Raw genomic sequence first — 25,584 nt, 5'->3', positions numbered from 1 at the left:
ATGTTTTTGATTTCTACTTTCATTCCACTGTAGTCAGGGAAGGTACTATATATTACCTCTATCCTTTTAAGTATATTGAGGTGGTTTTTGCTTTTTTTTATGGCCTAGTGTATGATCTATTCTGGAGAATGTTCCATGTGCATGTCAGAAGCATTTGTATTCTGCTGTAGCTGCATGGAGTGTTGTATAGATCATCTGTTGGGTGTAGCTGGTTTATACTGTCTTTCAAGTTTTCTATTTCCCGTTGATCTTCTGCTTCCCTGGTCTAACCATTACTGAATATGGGGTATTAAAGTTTCAACAATTACTGGTGAATTATTAATTTGTCCCTTTAGTTCTGTCAGTTTTTGCTTCATGTATGTGGTGCTCTGTTAGGAAGTGCATCTATATTCATAATGGTTAAATCTTCCTAGTGAACTGGCCCTTTTTATTATAAAACATGTTGGCAAACTTTATCAATAAAGTAATGTGAAAGAAGCCAGTCAGTATATGATTCCAGTCATACAAAATGTCCACAAGAGGAAAATCAAGAGACAGAAAGTAGATTAGTTGCTGGAGGTGGGGTGGTAATATGAGGGGTTGGTAGCGAAAGCGTACAGTGTTTCTTTTTCAAGTGATAAAGATGTTCTAAAAATGATGGTGATGATGGTCACACATATCTGTGAATACACCAAAAGCCATTAAATCGGACACTTTAAGTGGATGAATAGTATGGTATGTGAATTTTATCTCAATAAAGCTGTTTAAAAAAGAAAATATATCAGTTTGTGAAAAAGAAATAATCTTTACTTAGGGTCTTCTATAAATATTTTGATTTATCAGGTTTAGTTAGAGAAAAGTACAACTACAGTGAGAAAAACACTCAGGCAATGCTGTATTCACTCTCTTTGACCACTCACGGGGAAAAATATACTCTCAGAGACTCATCAGAGGGGACTTGTATATTGGAATATCTGAATGGGAATCCAGGCACTAACTAGAAAGAAGGGTTACTTATTTAAATAACAAAGCTGAAGAAATTCAGGCATTAATCACAAAAAGACTACAATTTATAACAGAGAACAATGCATGTAAGTTCTAATGTACCTGGAAGACATTTCATTCACAAGTAATCTGTGTATCAAAGAAATAATTCAGTCTACTTTAGGTGGCATGAAAAAGCAGGAATAAAATTACTTCTTCAGAATCAAAGACGTCTTCTAATATATAATAGTTCCCAGTCTTTTACCCATATGATCTTTTATCCTAATGAGTTAGAATCCTAATTAACGACCTAATTAGCTCATCCAATTTCAAACACATTATCCATTTTAACAGGCAACTTTTAATTTAACATTAAAAATAGTATGAGCTTTAAAGATTCAAATATTCACAATGGCTACAAATGCATGAACATTTTTCCTGAGAACTGAAAATAGAGAAATTTTAACTTGTATACCTACTCAATTCTCTTGCCTCTGAATAGAATCTGTAACAACAGAGAATAATTTCCACCAAGGGACATACAGTGTTAAGATTAAATGAAAATCATCCACATTTCTCTTTAATGAACTTGTGGCATAATAAAATTGAGGCTAGTGTTTCAAATTGGCAATGCCAAAAACTTTGCTACTAGGTTTTTTTTTTTTTTTTAAGATTTTATTTATCTATCTGACAGAGAGAGACAGCAAGAGAGGGAACACAAGCAGGGGGAGTGGGAGAGGGAGAAGCAGGCTTCCCGCCGAGCAGGGAGCCCAATGCGGGGCTCGATCCCAGGACCCTGGGATCATGACCTGAGCCGAAAGGCAGATGCTTAACGACTGAGCCACCCAGGCACCCCAACTTTGCTACTAGTTTTATCAGAATAGGCTATCTACATAATGAGATTTCACTCTGGTGGAAAGCACAGTACAAATTGTGTATTTTTGCTCTTCCTTTCTCTTTTTTACCCCCACGCATAGCTTTACATATATTAGTACTTTTTATCGAGATATAATATATAGGGGCACCTGGGTGGCTCAGTTGGTTAAGCGTCCTACTCCTGATTTGGGCTCAGGTCATGATCTCAGGGTCTTGATATTGAGCCCCACGTCGGGCTCCACGCTCAGCTGGGAGTCTGCTTGAGATTCCCTCTCTTCCTTTCCCTCAGCCCCTCCCTGTCCTCTCTCTCTTTAAAAAAAAAAAAAAGACAGAGAGAGATGATTTATATAACCATAAAATTCATCCTTTCAAAGGGTATAATTCAGTGGTTTTTAACATATTCATAAAGTTGTGCAACCATCACCATGATCTGATTTTAGGATATTTTTACTGCCCTAGAAAGAAACCCTGTCCCCATTAGTGGTCATTCCCCCATTACCTCTCTCCCTCCAGCTCCTGGAAAACACTAACCTATGTTTTATATATATGTATTTGCCTATTCTCTCCCTTCATACCAATGGAGTCCTACAATATGTGGCCTTTTGTGACTGGCTTCTTTCGCATTTTATTTATTCACTCTTTAATTGGTGGGCACTTGGTTCTAACAAGTCAATTGAATCATACTGCTATGAACATGCACATACAAGTTTTTGCGTGCCCATGTTCACATTTCTCTGATGTATATACCTAGAAGTCGAACTGCTGGGTCATATAATAACTCCGTGTTTACCATTTTGAGGAACCGCCATATTATGTTCCAAAATGGCTGCACCATTCTCTTGCCTCTTCTTAGATTTCAGATATGACGCTTAAAAGTAGGAAATCATTCTTCAAGGTTGTTCTCCTTTGAGGAGTCCTCAAAAATTAATTACATTTAGTTACCTAAATAACTTAGGAGCAACTTATCCCAGTTCCAATCTTAAAATAGCATGTTGAATGAAAGAAGATATACAGATGGCAAATAAGCACATGAAAATATGCTCAACATCATATATTATCAAGGAAATGCAAATTAAAACAACATTGAGATACCACCACACATCAATGAGAATGGCCCAAATCTGGAACACTGACAACCCCAAATGCTGGCAAGGATGTGGAACAACAGGAACTCTCATTCATTGATGGTGAGAATGCAAAATGGTACAGCCACTTTGGAAGACAATTGGTCAGTTTCTTATAAAACTAAACACGCCATATGATCTAGCAATCATGCTCCTTGGTATTTACCCAGAGGAGATGTTTGCAGAAAAATCTGCACATGGATGTCTATGGCTAATACTCATAATCGCTAAAACTTGGAAGCGACCAAGATGTCCTTCAGTAAGTGAATGGATAAATGTGGTAGCACCAGGCAATGGAATATTATTCAGGGCTAAAAAGGACTGAGCTAGCAAGCCATGTGAAGACACGAAGGAACCTTAATTGCATACTGCTAAGTGAAAGAAGCCAATCTGAAAAGGCTCTACGCTGTAGGATTCCAACTATATGACATTCTGGAAAAGGAAAACTAGGGGGACAGTAAAAGATCCGTGGCTGCCAGAGGTTGGGGCACAGAGAAATGGACAGACAGAACACAAAGGACTTTCAGAACAGTGAAAATACCGTGTATGACATCATAATGATGGATACATGTCATCTGAAGCATTTGTCTAAATCTACAGAATATAAAACACTAAGAGGAAATCATAATATCAATATGGACTTTAGGTGATTATGATACAACCATATGATATAATTATGATATGTCAATGTAGATTCACCCACTGCAACAAACGTACCCTCTGGTGAGGGATGTTGATAACAAGCTATGCATAGGTAGGGGCAGGGGGATACGTGGGAAATTTCTGTACCTTCCTCTCATTTTTCTGCGAACCTGAAACTGCTCTAAAAAACAGAGTTAATGCCAAAAAACCCACGAAAACCCCAAAAAGCATGTGATACCTCCAAAAATTAAATGCACATTTGCATTCAGAGAAAAATGCAATACTTTGCAAGTTGAACTGTTGCATGCACAGGTAAACACATTTAGGCAGGTCGAAGAGCTGTAAGCGGTACTCAGGCCTCATCGTAGGCACTCAAGTTGTAACCCTGTTTATCAGGAAGATGAGTTAATATTGGCTTTTACAACTGTCCTGGCCTTGCTGACCAGTAAGCAGAAGCAGTGATGCTTACACCAGCGCAGTGTTCTGACACCTCCTGCTCCGAAGGGAGCAAGCTTCAAGCCCTTTTTGCCCTTGGGCAAATAACTGACTCCCATTCACCCTCCATTCTCCCATTTAGAAAGCTGAATAAGAACACTACCTATTTCATAGGATGGCTCTGAGGAATAGTTGGAGAGCAGGCATATAAAGTGCCCAGCAAATAGGAAGTAACCCATAAATAGTGTTATGTTTTCTACTTTTTCCAACTCAAAAAGTCCGAACTAAAAGGAACCATTTCAGGGAGAGTGACAGTGCAAAAATTTTTTCTGGATCACAGTAACAATCCTAAAGGTATAAACTGTTTATATCCTTAAATGATCTTTTCTAAGTCACTTCTCTGGATCTCAGTTTCCCTGACCTCTTAAATGGCATATAAATTCCTGCTGCTATGTTAAGGTGGTCTTGAAAATTAAATAACAAAGTGTACAGAAAATTCCTTATACACTGGGGTGTCTGGGTGGCTCAATCAGTTAAGCACTGGCTCTTGATTTCGGCTCAGGTCAGGATCTCAGGGTCATGGGCTCTACGCTCCGCGGGGAGTCTGCTTGAGATTCCCTCTCTCCCTCTCCTTCTGCTCCTTCCCCCTGCTCGTGTGCTCTTTCTCTAAAATAAATAAATAAATCTCAAAAAAAGAAAATTTCTTATGTATTGTAAGTTGAATTTTAAAAATTACTTCTTGAACACCAGTTTTATGCAGGGTACTGAGCTAGATAAGTGGACATAAACAACAGCAACAACAAAACAAAAATAAAATTTGGGGCTAATCCTTAAAAAGAAAGAATAGAAATTTAAGATGGTCTCATTATTTAAAACCTCACAGTAAAAAAACAAACAAAAAAACCTGTAACATTTGGTCATCTTTTGGTGAAAAATATTTTAAATGAGCTTCATGTCACATTGCCATGTAATGGAACGCATATCATATTACTAAATAACTGGAATCATTTTAGAAAATAACATCCAGGCCTTGTTATTCACCAGTTACTCATTGAGAGTTTCACATCCACCAGACCTGGGCTAAGGAGATTCAAATGTTAACTTCAACAGTTGGGAAGTTAATTATTGCTCTCTATTTTCATACGGTTTATCAAAATTTAACTGAACTTCCTTAAGGCACTGAGCCACCTTGTGACCTCACGGTCCGAGTGGGCAGAGAAGTCACAGCACAGAACCCAAGGGAAGACTGGCCCCCCCACCTTCTGCTCCACCATGGCTTGACAGCCAGAAGGAAGTTGGACAGGAATCCCGAGTGGTTTTGCACTTGGCTTCTGGAGGCGGACCAGCCCAGGCTGGTGGCCCTGCCCTAGAGCTACTCTAAGCTACCCCTTTCTGCCTCAAAGGCTCAGTTTCCCCATCTGTAAAAGGAGGATAATTACAGCTCCTTGAAGGGTTAACGGTGAGGATAAGAGAGACGGCATGCAAGATGCCCTCAGCGCAAAGCATGGCACACGGGAAGGATCCATGAAGTATGTACAGCGATCATAACGACTTGTTATTTCTTTACTAGTTGTGTGCAATCTATCCCCTCTGTAGGACGGAAGATGTTGATATGAAGGTTGCTCACATAAAACAATGCTATTTCAGAAAGAATCTTCTACAGGAAAAGAGGGAAGTGGGGGAGGGAGAACCAGTCCCTGCCTCCTGGGGACTCCCGTCCAGGAACGTGCTCACCCAGGCTGACCGGAACAGGACACAACCTGAATTGGAATTGGACATAAACACAGGACACCAACGCTTGCACCTCTCCATGGCTCCGACAGCTGACAACGTACAAGGGAACCCAAAGTAGAGACCCATGCCAGTTCCCCGGGCTGTCTTTGTTCTAGTCAGATCTAAGATCTGCAATGAATCAGGTATGTTCAGAGAGTTAATGACGCCTTCAGACAGGGATTCCGCAGGTGAGAAAACGCAGTCTACTGGGACCGGAGGAAGATGGATAAACAAGCACAGTGTGGGAAAAAGAAAAAGAAAAAGGTAAGACATAAAAACAAAACAGCCATAAAACCAATGAATGTTCTAATAATAAAGAACAATGAGTTTCCAGCAAGTGGGTGGGGAAGGAGCTTGTGGGGGGAAACTGTCCTATAAGAATGAAAACTCACCGTTTAATTTTTTTCAGGGTCCTCAACTTGCTAGCCTTAAAAACAACAGGGAGTCCCTAAATGCTCACGAGGGTCATGCCCCCAAACCCATTTCTCTGTACACATGGGGAGCTTTGGGGAAAAAACAAATGGCATGCCCAGGGTCTAGTGATGCTCCATGCTCAGCACTAGCAGGGAATGTGTATGTGCAAAGGGCAGCAGTAGAAGAGATTTTGCTGAGACTCCTTTTAGCTGGCCAGAACCTTTATGAACGATGTTTCCCTGAGAGTGGTTTATGGAACATAAGTTCCAGGACGTAGTTCTGAGTACAAATAATGGAAGTTTGCAAAATATTCCACGTAGCATTTACATCTGGGACTGCCTCCAAGCTCATTAGCATTTTAAGAACTCCTGGAAGTCTTGCAGGAAAGAAACCAGTTTACATTTGTTTAACCACGGAATTGGGAAACCGATGGGCTCTTGGCTGGCTTACAGGGCGGGTAGTTGGTGGGGACTGACCCAGTCCCGGAAAGATAATGAGATGGAGAGAAGTGTATTGAGGGGCTTTCCTTTCCGGGTGTTGGGGCGGGGGGTGAGGAGAAGGAGATGCCATGGAATAAAACACTCGAGAAGCTTCTGTTATAGAGTTCAAGGGGCTGTGGTTGGTTGTGGGTCAGGGTGGTGGGAGGCATGTCTTGAGGGGCATCCCACCATCTTCCAGGGGGTGGGTACCTCCAGCCAGGGAGGGGGGTCAAATTTGCTGACTCAGGCACTATACTCAAAGGCCCTGCCCCCCCTTTCTCATTCAACAGCTTGCATCTCCCTCAGCTAAAGCGGTAACAAGGGGCTGCCGTCATAATAATACGGCTGACATGTGTTGAGTGGGTTCCTCTGCGTCAGGTGCTCTTCTAAGCACTTTCTGTGGATTAACCAGATTACAGCTCACAGCAACCCGATATGGTAGGGACTTTGATGTCCACTTCCAGTTGAGGAAACTGAGGCACACTTGAACTAACTTGAGAAAACAGTTAAGAATATCTATTTGAGGTAGTGTAACAAGCTGAACACACCCAGGCTTGCATTTCACTAAGAGACTGTTTGGTTTTGCTATTAAGATCCTGCAAAATACTCTTGTGGAAATGTTGGTTGTGACTCATTCCATCTCTTAGCAGTAAGGGGAGGTTGGCCTTTTTGGCAGGTGGGGCACCGGCTGCCCATGGCCACCCCACAGTATCTGCAGCCCACTTTCGATGGCCGCTTCCCAGGCCCCTTGGTGACAAAGCATGGGATCTTCTTAGCCACACTCTCTCTCCAGGAGAAATAAAATGTGAGCCACACACGGAAGTTAAGTATTTCTAGTAGCACATTTTAAAAACACCAAGAGGACCAGATGAAATTAATTTTAATAATATTTTCTATTTAACCCAATATATCTAGGATATTATCATTTCAACATGTGGCCCTAGCCACATTTCAAAGGCTCAGAAGCCACATGGGGCTGCCGGCCACCACCTAGGATGGTACATTCTAGATGTTTGCAGAGTGGATACCGGGTCCAACAGGCTTATTCCTGATGAGTTTGGGTTTGGGACTCAGAGGGACCTGAGTTGAAATCCGTTTCCCTACATTCCATCTGTGTGACTTCAGGCAAGTCATTTAAGTTCTTTGCGCCTCAATTTCCTCATCTGTGCAATGGGGATAATAATAGTTTCTCTCTAATATGGTGGTGGGGAGGATGAAGTGACCTTATACTCATAAAGTAACGAACCAGGGCGGGGACAAAATGCTCTAGGGGTGTTGGCTGGGGTGTCTCCTGACTGAGGCTGAGCACCCCTTCAGGCTGCTGAAATGAAGTGGCTCCGGGGCCTGCTGCTATCTGACACTTCACGGCAGCTGTAGGTGGTCCCAGGCTCCATGTGGTGCCTGTGGGGGGTCCGAGGTATCACTCCCATATCAGAGATTAAAGAGTAGTTGGCGCTGGAACTCTTTAAAAAGGCTTCTAAGCAACTCCTAGGGAGCATATCTCCCACATTCCTTTGATACATGTCTCCCAGTTCACACACGACTGAGGACTAGTTTATCCACCACAGCCTGCAGTACAAATCCGTTCTCGTCCTCACGTCCGTGCTTCAGCCACCATGGAAATGAGGGGTCACAGGGACATACTATAATCTGATTACAAGGGGAACCACTGGGAATCCTATGCAGCCACAGGCCACCACCATCCTGCAGCACCAGGAAGTGGGCCCAGCTCAGACATTTTGTTGCTTTAAATTCAGCTGTGGCCGTGACAACTTCAATCCCCTAAAATGAATTAAAAGCCTGATACCTTTCTCTATGGTATGGAAATAGCTCCTTAAAGGAGCTCACTAGTTTATTCTTAATTATCCTTACACATAAAATAAATCCAGTGGTCCTCCCACATCTCATATGTGTTGCACTTGGGAACAGCGTCACTGCTTCCGAGGACAGCCTCTCCTTGATTAGCAGCTTGGAAAGAACACAGGACTGGGAAGTAAGAGGCCTGCGTTCATGGCCCACTTCTTCCTTCGCCCTAGCGCCGAGATGATGAATCCCTTCGAAAATGCTTAGCCTTGTTCCTCTGATCCATACAAAGAGGGACTGGAAAAGAAGTTCTCTCTAAAGTTCCTTCCAGTATTAAAAATTGGTGAGTTCTTATCTTTTACAAGATGAAAGTGAATAATGCTGAAAAATGAAGTCCTAAGATTCAGAATGGGTCAAGCCTACCTCTCTTGGTCACTGTCACTCTTAAAGAGGGTATCAAAGAGATAACCAAACAGTGGGCAGGGTGGGAGGGTAGAAGGAGACAGAATAACTCCACCGCAAAGGGACACCCCCAGAAAAGAGGCGCGTGGCAGCTGATGTTCAGTATCGGGAAGGGAGCTGCAGGGTGTGCACCTCCATCATTCACCGCAAATGTTCTCTTCTGGACCTGCTGAAACAGATCATGGTTACTGAGAACCATTCCCATTCTCTCTACTCTAACGTGTTACAGGGGAATAGCATCAAATGTGAGAATCAGGAAAGTGGCTTAAAGGAGAAAAAAACAGGGCATAATCAGTTACCTCTGGAAAAGCCTTATATGGCCCCCAAAGCATAGAATAGGAACTTGGGGCTAATGGGGTCACGTGTCCCGTTCCGCTTGTCCTGGGAGCATGTGGTCATACAGGGCTGAATCTCACACTACTAACTTCCTCTCTGTCTGCCTCTGTCTCACTGCCCTTCGGTTTTCTCTCCCTGCAGGCACACACGTGCCAAAGAACAGTTATTCTTACGTATCCAGGGCTCCCTCTGTCACTCTTTTCACCCATGAGCCAAGAAAACACATTCCCCCCATAAAGTACACTGGCTTGAAATTGCAAGTTGTGTTTCTAGATGCCAACCAGAAATAAACACAGCAGCAGCATCTCTTTCTTTTGGCACAGAAAATGGCTCTGAATAACGAGTTCCAAATAAGCCTCTCCTAGCCCATCTCTCTGCACCCGTGTCAAGGACAAACTCCATACTGCAATTCCTGCTATGCTTTGCTGCCTTGTCATCCCGGGACAGCATGACATCCACGGTGCCCAAAATACGTGCAAGAAAGTAGGGAAGCCACGTATGAAAGGAGTGTGTGCAAATTAGCAGAACGAAAAGACAAACCACAGACTGGGAGAAAACACTGGCAAACCACACATCTGATAAAGGGCTTGTATCCTGAATATATAAAGTACTTTCAAACTTCAATAATAAGAAAATGAACATTCCTTTTTTTTTTATGGGTAAAAGATTTGCTTAGACACTTCACAAAGATACATGGATGGCAAATAAGCATATGAAGAGATGCTTACTTCATTAGTCGTTAGGGAAATCTAAATGAGATAGCACTACACACCTGTTAGAACAGCTAAAATTAAAAAAACAAAAATACACAAAATACTGGCAATACCAAGTGAAACTGGCACCTTCATACCCTGTTGGCAGGACTGCAAAATGGTACAACCACTCTGAAAAGGAGATGGACAATTTCTTATAAAATTAAACATACACTTACCATATAAACTAGCAATCTCACTTCTGGGTATTTACCCAATTAAAAACAAACAAACTTATGTTCACCCAAAAATCCATATGCAAATGTTTTTAGTGGCTTCACTTGTAGCTGCCAAAAACTTTGTCCCTCAACCGGGAAATGGATAAACAAAGTGTTGTTTACCCATGCAATGGAGCACTACTCAGCAATAAAAAAAAGATAGATTGCTGACAAAGGCCACAAAGTGGATAATCCTTAAATGCCCTAGACTTAATGATTCTATTTATATGGCCTTCTTGAAAAGCCCAAACCATAGTAGAGAGAGAAAATAGGTGGCTGACTACCAAGGACACGAGGAATAGATTCTCTCTCTGAACTGTGATGATAGTTACATGACTATATGCATTTACTAAAACTTGCAGAGCTGCATATCAGAAAGCACGACTGCTACTGCGTTTAAATTATACCTAAGAGAGAAATGGAAAGAAAACATTAGAAAATATTAATGGAGAGTGAAAAGATTTGTGAAAAAAAATTGTCACAGAGAAATTCTGAGGCCAAACCCATCCATTTGAACTTTCTCCACACACCACAGGCCAACTGCATTTTCAACACCCTGCTCTGATTCTAATGTCGCATGGGGGATGGGGATCAATGAGTACGGAAGCATTTTACCAACATTTGCCCCTGGCTTGAGGTTGCTCCTTGTCAAAGCAAGCTCTCTGAAGCGAAGTGATAGGAACAACCAGACTGATGACAGGTGACACGGAAAGGCTCTGATTTGGGGCTCAAAGTAAAGCAGGGAGCCGTCATGGTATCTCTGAATCCAGAAGTTTACCAAAAGTGCTCGAGGGAGGAGGCAGCAAAGCACGTCATACAACAAGGAGTCCTAATTCCAGGCCCAAACCTAACCAGCCACTTTACAATTCCCAATTGCAAACTGACTCTCAGGGGCTTCAAAACGCAGCGGAGCGAAATCCTTGAATGGTAGATAAAGCAGTCTTAGTAAATACTGTACATTGACAATCTTACTATAGGTAGGTTAAAAAAAAAAAAAAAGAAGAAAGAAGGTTATCAAGGTACTCCAGATAAAAGGTCAAAGAACAACCTAACCATGCTGACTTTTTGGGCTCAATGAAATTACTCTGATAAGTGGCTAATTCCTGGTAGCTTTGTACTTGGTACCTGCTCTCGGTTTAGGCCTGATCCTGCTCTTCCAAATGGCTGCAAAGGTGGCCTGACCTTACGATGATAAAGATGAATCAATGAGTAAAAGGAGTGGAAGGGGAAAAAAAGACCGTGGGGAGCAAATCTAAACTGGAAGAAAAATAGCAATTTAACAAGTATGACACTGGCAGCCAAGTGAAAAGTTATTTAAGAGACAAAACAGCTGGGGCGCCTGGGTGGCTCAGTCAGTTAAGCGTCTGCCTTTGGCTCAGGTCGTGATCTCAGGGTCCTGGGATCGAGCCCCATGTCAGGCTCCCTGCTCAGCGGGGAGTCTGCTTCTCCCTCTTCCTCTGCCTGCGTTCACTCTTTCTCTCTCACTCTCTCTCTGTCAAATAAATAAATAAAATCTTAAAAAGAGAGAGAGAGACAGAACAGCCAACTGCAATGTGTGGATCATGTTTCAATCACAATCTAAACAAATGGGCTTTAAGAAGGTGCTGCAGGGACAATTAGGAAAATTTTAACATACACACTGTGTAGGTTATGTGGAGCAATTATTGCTGATTTTGCTCAGCATGGTATATTTACATTACAGTTACATAAGAAAATATCATTTTTCAGAGATGTATATGGGAGTGTTTAGACAAGAAATGTCACGATACCTACGCTTACTTTCAAACACTCCAGCAAAAAGAAAAAATAAAAAGCAAACATGGAAAAGTCTTTGCTATCATTAAGTGTAAACGGTGTCTTTATGGGGCTTCATTTTACTGTTGCCTTTATGTATGTATGTGTGCTTAAAGATGGTCTTCATAACGTGTGTTTTTAAAGACATGATGAAAAAAGTTAAGCAAATAAATGAGCACAGATGAAAGAAAAAAACAGTTCCTGTGTTAGAAGTTTCTTTTCTACGCTCCTTTATTTTGCTATAATATTGTACTACTAACGCCAATGTTTAATAAAAGGAATTTTCTTTATAGAAATGCCACAAAGAAGATAAAGCTGAGGAAACAGGCTCAAGAATTCAGTTCTTCAAAACAGTAATCTTCTTGACTATTTATTAAATACAGTCACTGCAGAACATAAAAAAGAGAAAAAAGTATAAAGACTGCTGAGAAACAAAAAGGGGTCAGGGACGGGACATGAAGCCCAAACAATAAGCCCCGAACAGAACTATCTGTAAGAACTGAAATCAGCTCTGGGTTTGAGGGCTGGCTGTTGCCCTTACACACTGTAGACATGTTCATTCACTTTTCCCAGTTCGGCTTTCTTATTTGTAAATGGGAACAGCTGGGGCATCCTCCTCCCAAAGAGCAGTTGCAGGAGTAAACAAAGTAACCCAGCATGGGCTTTCACACTGCTCAGCACATGGCCTTCAATGTTGCCTATTCTTCTGCTCACAGGCTGAATGGCTAAAGGAAAGGATGTGAAGATCCAGAAAGTGTGTGGGAAGGTGTAGGCAGGCTGGCTTCTCACAGAAGTAACTAATTAGCCAACAACCACTGACCTGCTTGAGCCCAGAGCTTCTGTCACAGCCTGGAACCCTCCAGTAGTCCCAGAAGGGTTTACTTAAACCCCCACCTCAGAGGTCTGTCCTTCATTGTCTCTCACTCCATTTGGGCCCAGCTATCCGGGCTGCTAATCTCATCAGCTAATCTATGCTAAATTATTAATGGGATCCCAGAGGTTAATGTGTAACAAGTACACCCTCCAACAGAGGCCCGCTGGAGACTGCAAGGCCTCAGCGAGTCATTAGAGTCTTGGTGGGAATTTCGGGCACCAGAGAGCCCTCCTCCAATCCGATCAAACTGTAGGCAAGCATATTAGAAATCCTGCCTTGAAAGCAATCCATATATGAATGCAAATGAATCCACAAAGTGCAGAGCAAAAAACCCTCTGAGTAGACCAGGACAAAAGGGTTGTGGAAATTGGTATGTTTTTGCGTTTTGTGTCCTCGGACAAGCTAACTTGATGGACTTCTCTGCAGAGGGCAAAATGTAGGTTGAGGTAAAGATTAAAATATACAATCCATGTAAAGTCCTTGGAACAGTGCCTGCCACACAAAATGTGCTCGACAAATGTGAGCTATTATTGATATCATCTAGGGACTCCATTAAATGAAAGCATAAGACACTCTGAAAACTCAAGTGAAAAGGATTTTGTAATTGGCGGCTTCCATTTGTATTCTCCGTGGAGTCAGGCCCACAGGGCAGCACACAGGAATTAGATCTGGGTTCGTGTCAGGCCCACTTCCTATTAGCTGTGTGACTTTGGACAAGTTGTTCAGCCTCTCTGAGCTGTAATTTTCTCAAATGTAAAATAAGAGTAATAGTATGTAATCTATAGTGTTGTTGAACGGATTATAAATGATAATGTATGGAAAGTCTGTAGCACAGTGACCCCAAACGCACAGAAGACTCTAACAAAAAATGTCTTTAATTATCATCTTGTATTTTCCAGCCTTTATGATTGCACCCTCAGGAGGCCAACCAACAAGTCACAGTACATTCTCACGGACCGAGTCTCCAGTGCCTAATGCCTAATGGAGACTAAGCCACGGTAATCCCAGGGTCAGTCCAACATGCACAAGGCAATTTAGCAGGGTTGAGATGGAGCTTCAGCTTTGACCAGCCCCACTGTCCCAAAGAAGCAGATACAAGGCAGGATTTTTGTTTGTCTGGTTACGGAGATTGTCTCATTCAAAAAACCAAAAAAAAAAAAGCATGGGATCATGGTTTGACTGCTGGTCCCTGGTCATAAGTGCCATGAGGCTACCAAATAACCGTATGCCATGATCCACTTCTTTTTAACTGTATTTTCTGATTATAAAACGATTATAGAATTGAGGCAAAAATATAAGAATATAAAATAAAAAGGTTGCTTACGTTCCTGCCAACCAGAAATATCCATTTTTAATATTTCTATACATATTGCTTCATATTTTTTCTTTAAACACACATGTACCACCACACAGCTATCATTTTTAAAAAATGAGATCATACCATATACACTTGTTCATGACTTGCTTGTTTGCTTAAGATGTGTGTGTGTATATGTGTGTGTGTGTGTATATATATATATACACACATATATGTCAGTGTTAACATAAATGTGTATGATCATTTTTGATGGCTGCATAGGAATCCATCAAATGTATCCCTCATAAACCATTGGTCTATCTTCCTACTGAAGAACACGTAGGTTGTTTCCAGCCTTTTGCTATAATAACCACCACCATACCGAGTATTCTCACACAAATGTCTTTACATAATCGTCCAATTATTTCCTTAGAAGTGGCATCGATGGGTCAACAAGTACATAATTCTTCAATGCCTTAAATAAAAACAAAAAACCAGCAGGCCTTACTGAGATGGGAGGGTGAGAGAAACATTCTAGTAATGGAAAAAGACGGTCTTTTAGGCCCAAACAAAATAGCCTTCTGTTGGCCTTTTCCCCCCCTGCCTTTCTCTCTCTCACCTACCAGGAAGCATGTCTATCTCACTGATAAGAACAACTAAATCCTCTTGTGCAAAATTCAGGGTCAAACAGAGAGTGTCTGTGAGACAGAACTTGAGGTTTCATCTGGAAATGCAATGTGAAGGATTAGCAGGAAGTGGCTTATAAAAGCAATAAACTCTCCTGAATGGCTCCCCTGCGCCAGCCACTTGGCCCCCCAAGTGGGGGGGGGCAGGCAGGCAAGACAGCTCAATGAACTCTACTGAGGACCCACTGTGTAGGGGACACAAGAGTAGCAAGGGCATGCCGCAGGAAAGAGAAGATACCCCACACCCCATCCTGAATCCTGAGGAACTTACAAACAGGATGAAAATCACAAATAAATGCAGATCCACTCAACTGACCCAAACGTACACACCCAGACATAACCAACGATGGCAAAACAGAGACACTGTAGGAAGGGCAGCCATTGGGCCAAGAGAAACTTGCAAGAAATGAATTTTTTTAAATACTGCATTATGAGGGCGCCTGGGTGGCTCAGTCAGTTAAGCGTCTGCCTTCTGCTCAGGTCATGATCCCAGCGTCCTGGGATCGAGCCCCGCATAGGGCTCCCTGCTCCCTGCTCTGCGGGGAGCCTGCTTCTCCTTCTCCCTCTGCCTGCCTGTCTGCCTACTTGTGATCTCTCTCTCTCTCTCTCTGTCAAATAAAAAGAATCTTTTTTAAAAAGTGTTGCATTAGGTACAGAGAAAATAAGAAAAGAGAAGGGGGCTCTCCGCCCCATCACTTGCTGGCAGGGTGACCTTGGGCAAGTCCCATAAGCCCTTTATGACCTGGTTACCAAGAAGCTCTAAGCTAAGCACAGGAACCCAATCAGCTTTGGGTTTTGGCATTGAGTTTTCCTTTCCTTGCTGTGTTGTTTCAATTTCTATTTTCATGACTCTTCTTTTTAATCTCCCATTCAGTGATTGTCTACCATCTGCTAAACACTGTCCTGGGAGCTTTCATTATTTCATACTCATTTAGTTCTAACTACACCCTTGAAAGGTATGTGTTATTCTTACTTTATGCTCTAAATGTGCTTGAGGTCACACAGCTGACGGGAATAAAGATGGTTTCTGGTTTTATCCTCACTGCACAGAGGAGTTTGGAAATAAGCTATGGCTGAATGCACACTGAATGAATAAATTAAGTTGTTGACTCCCTTCTAAACCCACGCAATTTTCACTATGTAAGACTCCTTCTGCACGTGTCGTTTTAATGTAAATTACCTCAGAATCTGTTTTGGAAAATCAGACATACATACATCAAGAATCAGAAATGAGCAGGACATAATCCAACAGTAGGCAACAGCGTAACAGCCACAGTGCCTAGTGCTGGGCAGGATCCCATTTTCCAGCAGCTAAGGGTTATACTCAGCTCAGTAGTGGACTTGCGGGGGCCGGCTCCAAGGCTAGGGCAATCTTAAATTCTGATGGGTCGGTGTTGAATATATAGCTGATCACTCGTGGAAAAAAGTAACTTAATATCCCAGGACTATAGTTTGCTCATCTGTACAGAATGAGCCTGTTGGCCTAGAGCTAACTACTACAGTTTCCTCCAGAAAATCTTCTGTCAGTCTATAAGACATAGAAAACAGTGAAGAACGCAAAGCAAACGGCAAGCCAAGGATAGTGGTTATTGCCTTAAATCCTACATTAGCAGGGACTCTCACATTTAGCTGAACTTCTGGGTTAAGTGGAACACTCAGTAAACCCACTGATTTTTGCTCCTTCTCACTAGCCTGAGAGGGAGGTTGTGTGTGTATGTGTGTGTATGTGTTTAAAGAACCTGTATTTGTATGAAGTTTCCAGGATACTTCTAAAGTTTACCCTTGGCTACCAACCACTGCTCTGGGGGGAAATCCCTGAAGCTGACTGGATTAATATTTGTAGAGGATATTTTCTGCTCTGGCCAGAGGGACTTCTGCCCGCACCTCCCCACCCCCAACCCCCCCGCCCCACCTACTTTCACTCCCTGTGCACAGGCTACCTGGTTTCGGATGTTTCCATGACCTGCTGGTCCGTCCCTGTAATGGCTGCTGGTGAATTGTGCCATATTCCAAAGTTCTTTCCAACTGTTCTGAGCCTCCTGCATCTGTATTCAAAGAAGGGGTGCAGAAGCAGCTGGAAGAGAGAAACCAGAGTGGCAGAGTCCAGCAGCAACCTTTGGAAGAGCCAATCAAGACTGCCAGGCTCCTGATTCATCACATGGGGTGACGGAAGGGCAGCCATACTGGTCACTGGCAAGGGCACACCCGAAGGAAAACTGAGAGTTGGCACGAGTGACTTTGACAGTGGCACATAAAGGCCCCAGTACCAAGAAGGACTAGAACCCAAATAACTTTTTTGAAAAATTAAGCCATCTTCTGTTGTCCTCCATCTTCATCTTTTCAGAGTCCCTCTTCTTTGTGTTTTTAACAGGACTTGACAATGACTCGCCCTCTAGCCCAGGAAATCAAATGTTGATTGACTTAGGTAATTGATTAAAAAAAAGAATGAACTTTAAGGACTTTTTGAATGAGAGCATTAAGTAAGACTTCTCTCTCCTTCTCTGTCACACCCAACGCACACACACACATACACATCACACCTGCACAGAGAAAATGGATCATGGGATAAGACAAACATGGGCTGTTTAGGGAGTAGCTGGGAGGTCTGGAGCAAGTTGCTTCATCTCTGCTCCCCTGCTAGGTTCAATGGGGCTAAGAATGGTACCCGCCCCACAGGGTTGTGGTAAGGATTCCGTAAAGTCCTGTAGGTAAGGTGCTTTGCACTTTGCCAGTATAGAGTAGGACCTTAATGAATGGCAGTTTTAAAAAAAACATGTTGGTTTGCTACCACTTTAGGGCAGAAGATTATCACAAAGTGCTGTAGTTCAATAAATTGACCTATGAACACACTACTGGAGTATCTTCCGAATATATATTAATAAGATAGAAGGGGAGCAATCACATGTTTCCTTTCTATCACATGCTATATGTAGGTTTACCCACATATATAAAATAAACATTTGCTAATTCAGATTTGGGAAGTCAAGAAGGAAAGGACAATGTTCTCACTAGCATGGTCCAAAAAAATGGGGTACACATCTTGCCATCACACTGACTGGTAGCTGGCAGGCTTGGCGCCCTGCCAGCCCCTGGGACTATGGTTTCTGAGTACACTGCTCCCCCTGCCTCCCGATCTCACCCCCCTGGCTCTTTAGTGAGTCTAACTGACATCATATTTCAGTTATATTCCATTTAGTCCTGGGAGGAGGAACTCAGCGCTAGATGGGCTACAATGCTATACCCTCTGATCTGACTGTTCCAGATTATAAGCAGCCAATGTCATCTTTCCTTATTCAGAAATAATTCCAGGAGCAAATAGGATACCACAGTCTGTCACAGAGGGAGAGCCTGATACAGATATAAGATGAAACAAGTGATCATTTGGGAAGCATTTTAGGAAACCCTCTGCTGGTTTGGAATGAGGGTCTTATTTGGAGATGCCAGAAAGACCCTCAAAAGTTATCTAATTCGGAGAAGCAACGTTTAAAATTACCGACTAGGGAGAAGTACAAAGTTTTAGAAACAGAAAGTTTAAGAATAAAAAAAAAAAGAAGAGTATTCTAACAAACATCCTAAAACAGGACCAAATTGAGGGACAATTTCTAGTGTCAAGCCATCATGAGCGAGAAAGTAACCAGGCTTCAAAGACAGTGGAAGGTTGCCTCAAGGCTGTAGACTGAGAAACGTACACAAGCATAAGCTTTCGGAGGGGCCCAGAATGACGTAGCCCTGACAATGGCCAGACGTGTCAGCACAAAGCCTCAAGGAATGTGTCCAGCATGGAAGGAAAGCCAGGGGTGGGCACAGACGCCTTTGACTGAAACGTGACAGCACAATCCACAACTTCTATTCTGCTATTTCCTGAAGCCCTAGAACAACAGCTAAAACTGATGTTGATAGGAAAAACCCCAATGAACACAAAGAAATTTTTTTGAGTTCCATTTATGAGACTTTTTCACTTTTTCATAACCCTACATGGTATAAAACAAAAAAACAAAACAAAACAAAAAAACCCCAAATGAATAGAAAACACCAAGACACCCAGGGAACAAGCCATTGCTGACTGAGGATAGGGCTGTGAGAGCCGGAAGACACTACGAAAGCTAAATCCAAAAAAATTTGCAACTTCAACAAGAGGCAGCTTTGCCCACAGTGAGCCTGGAGTCAGATGAGCTCTTTTCGGGGCTTTGTTGGTTCTTAGCTGTGCAACCTTGGACAAGTTACTACACCTCTCTGTAGCTTCCACATCTGTGCCATGGGGAATACCTACCTCGCTTGAAGACTGAGTAAAAGACAATGTAAACGGTAGCACTTGGCAGCATGTGAAAGAGGTATATCTTTGTAGTATTGCCACTGACCCATCTCACAGAGCTGGGGGCTCTGCTTGAGCGGGAAGGAAATACCTGAGGTGTCACATGCACGCCTTCCCGTTGAGGGCCCTCTGTGCAGGGGGCTGTGCCGATAGACGATGTGCGGTTTGTTCTGTTCCTCTGCATCCTCTTGCTCGTCAATGGACAGTAGTGGTTCAATAAAATAATCCCCATCTTGGGACCGGAATGTGCCCAGCTGCAAATGAAGAGAGATGAAAGGTTGATTTCACAGAACTCAACCGCAGGGAGGGGAAAAAAATGGAACATTGCCAAGGAGAGAGGGCAGCATTTCCCCCAAGCCCTTCCCCATGAGGGCTGCTGAAACTGAACTCGCTGCCCACCTATTCGGAGAAGTGGTTTATTTTCACTCCGTCAAGTCAGTACCTTCTCCTTGATTTGACTCTAGTTTATTGTACCTGCTATGCAAATCTGTCTCTAAGAAATCCTTCCTTGGTGTCCAAATTCTAATCATATTCACTTTCTTTTTTTAAAAAAAGATTTTATTTATTTATTTGACAGAGAGAGACACAGCGAGAGAGGGAACACAAGCAGGGGGAGTGGGAGAGGGAGAAGCAGGCTTCCCGAAGAGCAGGGAGCCTGATGCAGGGCTCGATCCCAGGACCCTGGGATCATGACCTAAGCCGAAGGCAGACGCTTAACGACTGAGCCACCCAGGTGTCCCAATCATACTCACTTTCACAGGCTGTTCCAATAGAGTGTTTCTGCATTTGAAGATAGCCTGGAAACTGAGGGACTAGTGTGACCTCCAGAGGGGAAAGCTGACCCATGGAAGCCTTAACATTAATTCAAATTCAGAAAGCATAGACTGACCACAGGCACTCCAGGTGGTCCCACCTGTGACACTGAAAAATGAGTCTCTGCACACCCCTTCCCTTTGCAATAGGGAGTGAAATGGTACAAGGCTTGGAATCGGGCTGCCCTAGGGTCCAGTCCCAGCCCTGGCACTTACCCACCCACCTTGGGCAAGTTCCTTAACTGCTCTGAGCTTTGACTTCCTTGTTTGTCAACTGGGGACAAAAGTACTTAATGTAAAGGCTTACTGTGCAGACTAAATGAGATAATGCTTGGAAAGTGCTTAGCAAAGTGACACTTTGTAAGGGATTAGAACACCTCAGTGGCTTTCTGTGTTGCTGTGTTAGCCTCTAACCACCAGGACAGAATGTGTGTGAGCATCCTGAAATGGGTAACTCCTTCTGCCCTTCCCACACACCCACAAGTTATGCAAAAGGTAAATGATGCCTCAGGGTTGAACCACCCAAACCACACATCCAAGAGCACTAAAAAGTTGCCCATGCCATGCAGTGGGCAGTCTTGAAAGGAAGAAATCAAGCTCCTCAATGGGGCTGTAAAAAAAGCAGAGCGCTTCTACCTTCCCTTAGACACAATGGATGTGACTGTCCTTGAACACCAGCAGTAGTATCAGCAACACCTAGGAGTTTGTTAGAAATTCAAATAATCACGCTCCACGCTAAATTTTATCTACTGAATCAAAATCTCTGGGGGTAGGGCCGCTGGAGCTGGAACCTTAATGAGCACTCCAAGGTATTCTCATGCACAATAAAGTTTGGGAAGCACGAGGCTGAGACACTGGGGTTTCCAAACCTATCTAAACTTCAAAATTGCCTGGGGACTTAAAAAAATGAGATTTGTGGCATTACCCCATACCTGCAGACCTGGAATTTCCAGGGGTGAGGTCTAGAATCTATATTTTTAAAAAAGGCTTCCACGTGATTCATGAGCCGCTGGCTTAAAGGGAGGACAGCTCTGGTGTCGTCAGACTAAGAATAGCTGGTTTCCCCAGAGAAGAAGTGGTTTAACCCATTTATTCTTGCGCAGGCACCTCTCTCTGTTTTAAATATACAGCTCTGGTGTTCTCTGAGCACAGAGCAGGAAGCTTATCACACGTGAAATCTACCAGAGAAAGGCCAGAAACACTGGCAAGAACCTGGCAGCTCCTCTGGTGGTGATCTGGCACCTTTAATTAGCAAAAGGGGAAACTAAGGCCCAAAGGGAGGAAGTGACTTGTCCAAAGTCCCTCTTCAGTGATACAGAAGCAGCTGAATGGTGCCAGTACTGAATCTAGAACTCAGGTATCCTGATTTTAGTCCAGTACCTTTTTTAAAAAAAAAGAACGTCAAAGGTCTCTGTAGGAACACAGATCCAGTCTCTGGCCCACGGTTAGGGGCATGGGTCAAAAAGACAGTGTGGGAACCCCAACTCTGCCACTTACTAGTTAGGAGACCTCAAGCAAGCGTCCGACTCTCCAAGCCTCAGTGTCCTTCCTCATCTGTAAAATGGGTTGTTTTGAGGATTGGGCTGTTGTGAGGATTTGGATGGGATGAGATAATGCACACAAAAAGTACATTTTGTAGTGCAAGATGCATAATAAGAGTCCAAGTAATGTTATCTATACGATGCCCAATTAATTTTGTTGTTGATTCACAGAAGACAAGTTTGAGGTTTGATGGATGTTTGATCAAAGAGTCATCTTTTCTCTGTTACAGTGACCATTTATTCCGACATAGGTACTAAGTACAATATACAAGGCTCCCACATGGGAGAGAAATGATGCTGACCCTGCTGCCAAGGAGAGGGAGAGACTGCGTGTACCAAGAACTGTAATGCAAGGGAGAGCATACTAAGCATCATAAGAAAGGTACAGACAAATGTCTGTGAAGGAGGAGAGATGAGAGCAGTCTGAGGACAAGTTCTCCTGGGGAAGAAGCTATGTAAATTACACTTTAAGAGAGGGGTAGGATTGGAGCATGTGATGCTGGGGGAGATGACCAAGTAAACCCACAGGCCCAAAGACAATGAGGGAGGACCGGGATGGGAGGGAAATTCAGAGAAAGAACAGAAGCAGATTGACTGATACACAGGATTGGTGGAGGGAAAGCCTGAGAGAAGAGCATGGCATGTGGGTGTGCAGGGCATGAGAAGGCACATCATAAATGGTCTCAACTGTCAGAGGAAGGGGTTAGTAGTTGTTCTCTTACTTAGCTACTAGTACTAGGTAAGGTGAGTGAACAGGGGAGTAATGTGATCTTGCACCACCTAGTCATCCTTAATCTGTTAGCTGTGTGTGGCGGGGATTAGAGAGGAAAGACGGAAGGAGGAAAAGCCAGATGGAAATATTTCTTAGACAACGGTACTAAAGGAGAGACGAGCAGAGAAGTAAAAGAGGTCTAGAAATAGGGTAGGGCTGGTTCAGACCAGGTGAGAGACACAGCTAAGATTGAATTCAGGGAAAATAACTGGTGGGGAGAGGGTGTGTGTGTGTGTGTTGGGGGGGTAGATTGGCATTTTTAGATTCACTCTCTAGAGTGAAAGATTTCCTGGGTGGGTCACTAGGTATGTCATGATATTATTGGTATAGAAATGGTAATGGGAAGTCCTGGGAAGAAAGAAAAATTCCAGAAGGAAGACAAAGGGAAGGAGGGTTTGGGGGCTAGATTAATCGCTGAAGATAGAAACACCCAGTGCACTTATCTTTAAGATGTATTCTGGACCTTTCCCTCCCGGAAGAGGCAGATTGCCAATTAAATGCAATACGAAGGGGGTTATCACGGTCTATACAATCATTTCTGAAGTCCTGCCCCTCAGTTCCCTAAGAGAGCTACCACTTGCGGATCCACGCGTGAGTTACCACCTAAAATTGCCAACTGAAATCAAGGTCCTGCGCAGCAAAGTATTTATACAACTGCTGGGGCCACTCAGCAGGGTGTGGAGGCGGGGAGGGAGGAGGAGTAAAGGTTGTTTACAAACTTTAAGTACAGTCTCTGCCCCACCGTAAGATTCTGGAATTGGGGTGTATAATCTTCGGATCTAGGGGCTCTCTGATGACCTGGGGTCCAGTGCCTGACTTACGCCCACCCTGGCCATAACCTTTTGAAGACTGGAAGGATTCCTGCGCTTTGGCCCTAGGTCTTGGGGCAGCAATGACTCACTGCAGCAGCCCCTTAGCCCCCCCCCCCCGCCCCCCGTGCGTCAAACTGCCGTCTCCGCCCACCCCCAAACAAGCTCAACAGCGAGCCACAGCTCCGGGCGGTTTGCTGGGGGCTGGAGAGGCTAATCCCCATGCCCCCATGCCCGTTTCCCAGCAGGCTAAAACCTTCCCCGTCCCAGCCTTCAGGCTTGCCTCACTCCCCACTGGACCCTTCGGACCCTTCCGTAGAACGGTGGAGATGGATGCGACCTCCAGACCGGGGACACTGAATCCACCACCAACAGCGCACGCGGAAGGGGCAACCGAGTGCCCCGGGTAAGTATCTGTGCTCCCCCTTACAGAAGGTGACGGGGGAATGTGGGTCCTCGGGGGAAGAGTAAACGCATCACCAGGGCGCAGTGCACACATTGCGTTGTGCTGGGAGAACCTGACTCGGGAAAGTTTCTGCGTCACACGCTCGTGGCAGGAACGCACATCGTTTGGGAAAGTCAAGGACCACTTTCCCTCCGGCCAGAACTTTAGAGCAGGTCTTCAAATGTGCGGGGGGGGGGGGGGGGAGGGGGTAAAAAGCGGATGCCATGTGGGACCAAGTAGAGAGCGAGTGGGGAGGGGGAGGTCAGGAGGGGGTCAAGGTATCCGTTTCGGAAAACTTGCTAAGTGCGTGTTTTGCAGTGCAGGGAGGTGGCCAGCCCGCCCCTACTCGCCCTCTCTCTCCAGGGAAACGTGTGTTGTAGGATCTGTGTTTCGATTCTCTGGAACCCCTATGCATGGCAGAAAACCCAGAAGTACCGAAATCTCGTGCGCGCGGCTTCTCCAGCCTTTCCCCCACTATTTCTGTTTCTTGGGGCCACCCCGCCAGCAGGGTGCAGAGTCGGACTGCGCCACACCCCCACTCCCAGTTTCTACCCTTATTCGAAGCGTCCGGGGCAGGCTCCGCCCTCTTCCCCGCCCCCGGAGCCCTCGGCCCACCCTTCCGTTCCTGGGATGGACCTGTTCCCTGTCAATCCTGTTGAGCCTCAGGGTTCCTGGCGCGTGAAAAAAGGCCCAGAGAAATCGCCAGGACTCTAGATTACGCACCGCCCTCCACGACACACAGAAGGAACTCCCCATACTAGAGGCTGGGGATCCTCAGCCCACAGCCCTGACTCCAAGACACGCCAGTAAGGAGTCGGGTCCTCCCTGCGCTCAGCTGCTCCGCTCCTGGGCAGCAGGGTTTGCTGCAAGGAAGGACAACTCTGGGAATTTGGAAGCCGACTTCCAAGCCGCCTACAAGCGTTGGGTAAAGCGCAGTGGAGCCGAGTTCGGCCTCTAGAAAGCTCCGAAACATACCGAACCCCCTGGGGGCGGATGCGTGCGCGCTTCTCTAGAGTAAGCACACGCACTGGGCTTGTCAGCCAAACCTCAAGATGCAAAGGAGTTTCCAGCGGATATTTAAAGCCAGGATGGAAACTCGGCGCAGTGAGGGTCGTAGGCTAGAGAGCAATTAATTAATTAAGCCTTCCAGAAACGGGTGAAGAGGAGGGAGGGGAGCGGTAGGGTGGGGGCACACACCAACTCACCATTCCTGAGCAGAGACTGATGACCGCCGTGTGCTCCGACTTGGTATTGACATGGCCTTTGTAGAAGCAATGCTTGAGTTCTGCTTCCTCCTCGGAATAAAATTTTGTCTCATTCTCCCCGGGCGTCCCGAGGAGGGTGACAGTGAACCTTGGAGCGATAAATCCGGCATGGGCAGTGAGATTAAATAGAAATTGCTGGCCGAAGGCAGAGAGGCGGTAATGCTCCTGGGAAGAGGTAGAGGAAGCGAAGGCAGGCCAGGGGTCAGAGGCAGCGTTAATGCTCCGTCGCCTTCTTTTGAAGTGCACGTTCGTGGAAAAGGGTTCTCCGAGAGCGTTCACTCGGATGGGAGACGCGATTTCGTATTCGCTCAGGGTCTCTAATAATTTCACTGCAGGGAAAAGCAGAGACACATGAACCAGTAATTCCATTTACCGCAAACCAATTTCCCACAAGTTTTAATTTAAAGTGAAGGGGGCTCTGTCCCGGGTTATTTTCCAACAGTTATTTTTGCCCATTTGAGTCAATGCCTTCCCCCTCAGCTAATGCACAAATATTTACTGAGCACCTACTATGTGCCAGGAACGGCCAGGAACTATGCTAGACTCAGGATACACCGTTCGGAAGCAGACAGTGAACAAGTCAAAAATACATAAGATAATTTCAGATTCGGATAAATACCCTGAGTAAAATAAAACATGCCACTATCTGCTACCCCCAGTTACTAAGTAACTATAGTTTGGGGCATGGAGGTGGGGAAGG

General features: G+C 44.4%; 1 protein-coding gene across 3 annotated transcripts in view; it reads right to left on the bottom strand.

Annotated features, from left to right (window-relative positions):
• The window catches only part of ADAMTS9 (ADAM metallopeptidase with thrombospondin type 1 motif 9), a 156,351-nt gene that overhangs the window by 130,420 nt on the left and 347 nt on the right, over window positions 1–25,584 (bottom strand). For all 3 annotated transcript variants that reach the window (XM_088021881.1, XM_028110425.2, XM_028110427.2), the window contains exons 2-3: window positions 24,825–25,213; window positions 19,332–19,494 (exon numbers count right to left, since the gene is read on the bottom strand). In XM_088021881.1, coding sequence (XP_087878007.1) covers window positions 19,332–19,494; window positions 24,825–25,213 — 552 coding nt within the window. The remainder of the gene's footprint in view (window positions 1–19,331; window positions 19,495–24,824; window positions 25,214–25,584) is intronic.

The sequence above is a fragment of the Eumetopias jubatus genome, unplaced genomic scaffold (assembly GCF_037043125.1).
Source record: "Eumetopias jubatus isolate StellerSeaLion01/CBP00866 unplaced genomic scaffold, mEumJub1_p1.0 scaffold_1, whole genome shotgun sequence".
Classification (NCBI taxonomy): Eukaryota; Metazoa; Chordata; class Mammalia; order Carnivora; family Otariidae; genus Eumetopias; species Eumetopias jubatus.
The sequence above is the reverse complement of the archived record's forward strand: the minus strand, read 5'-3'. Positions and strand labels throughout refer to the sequence as shown.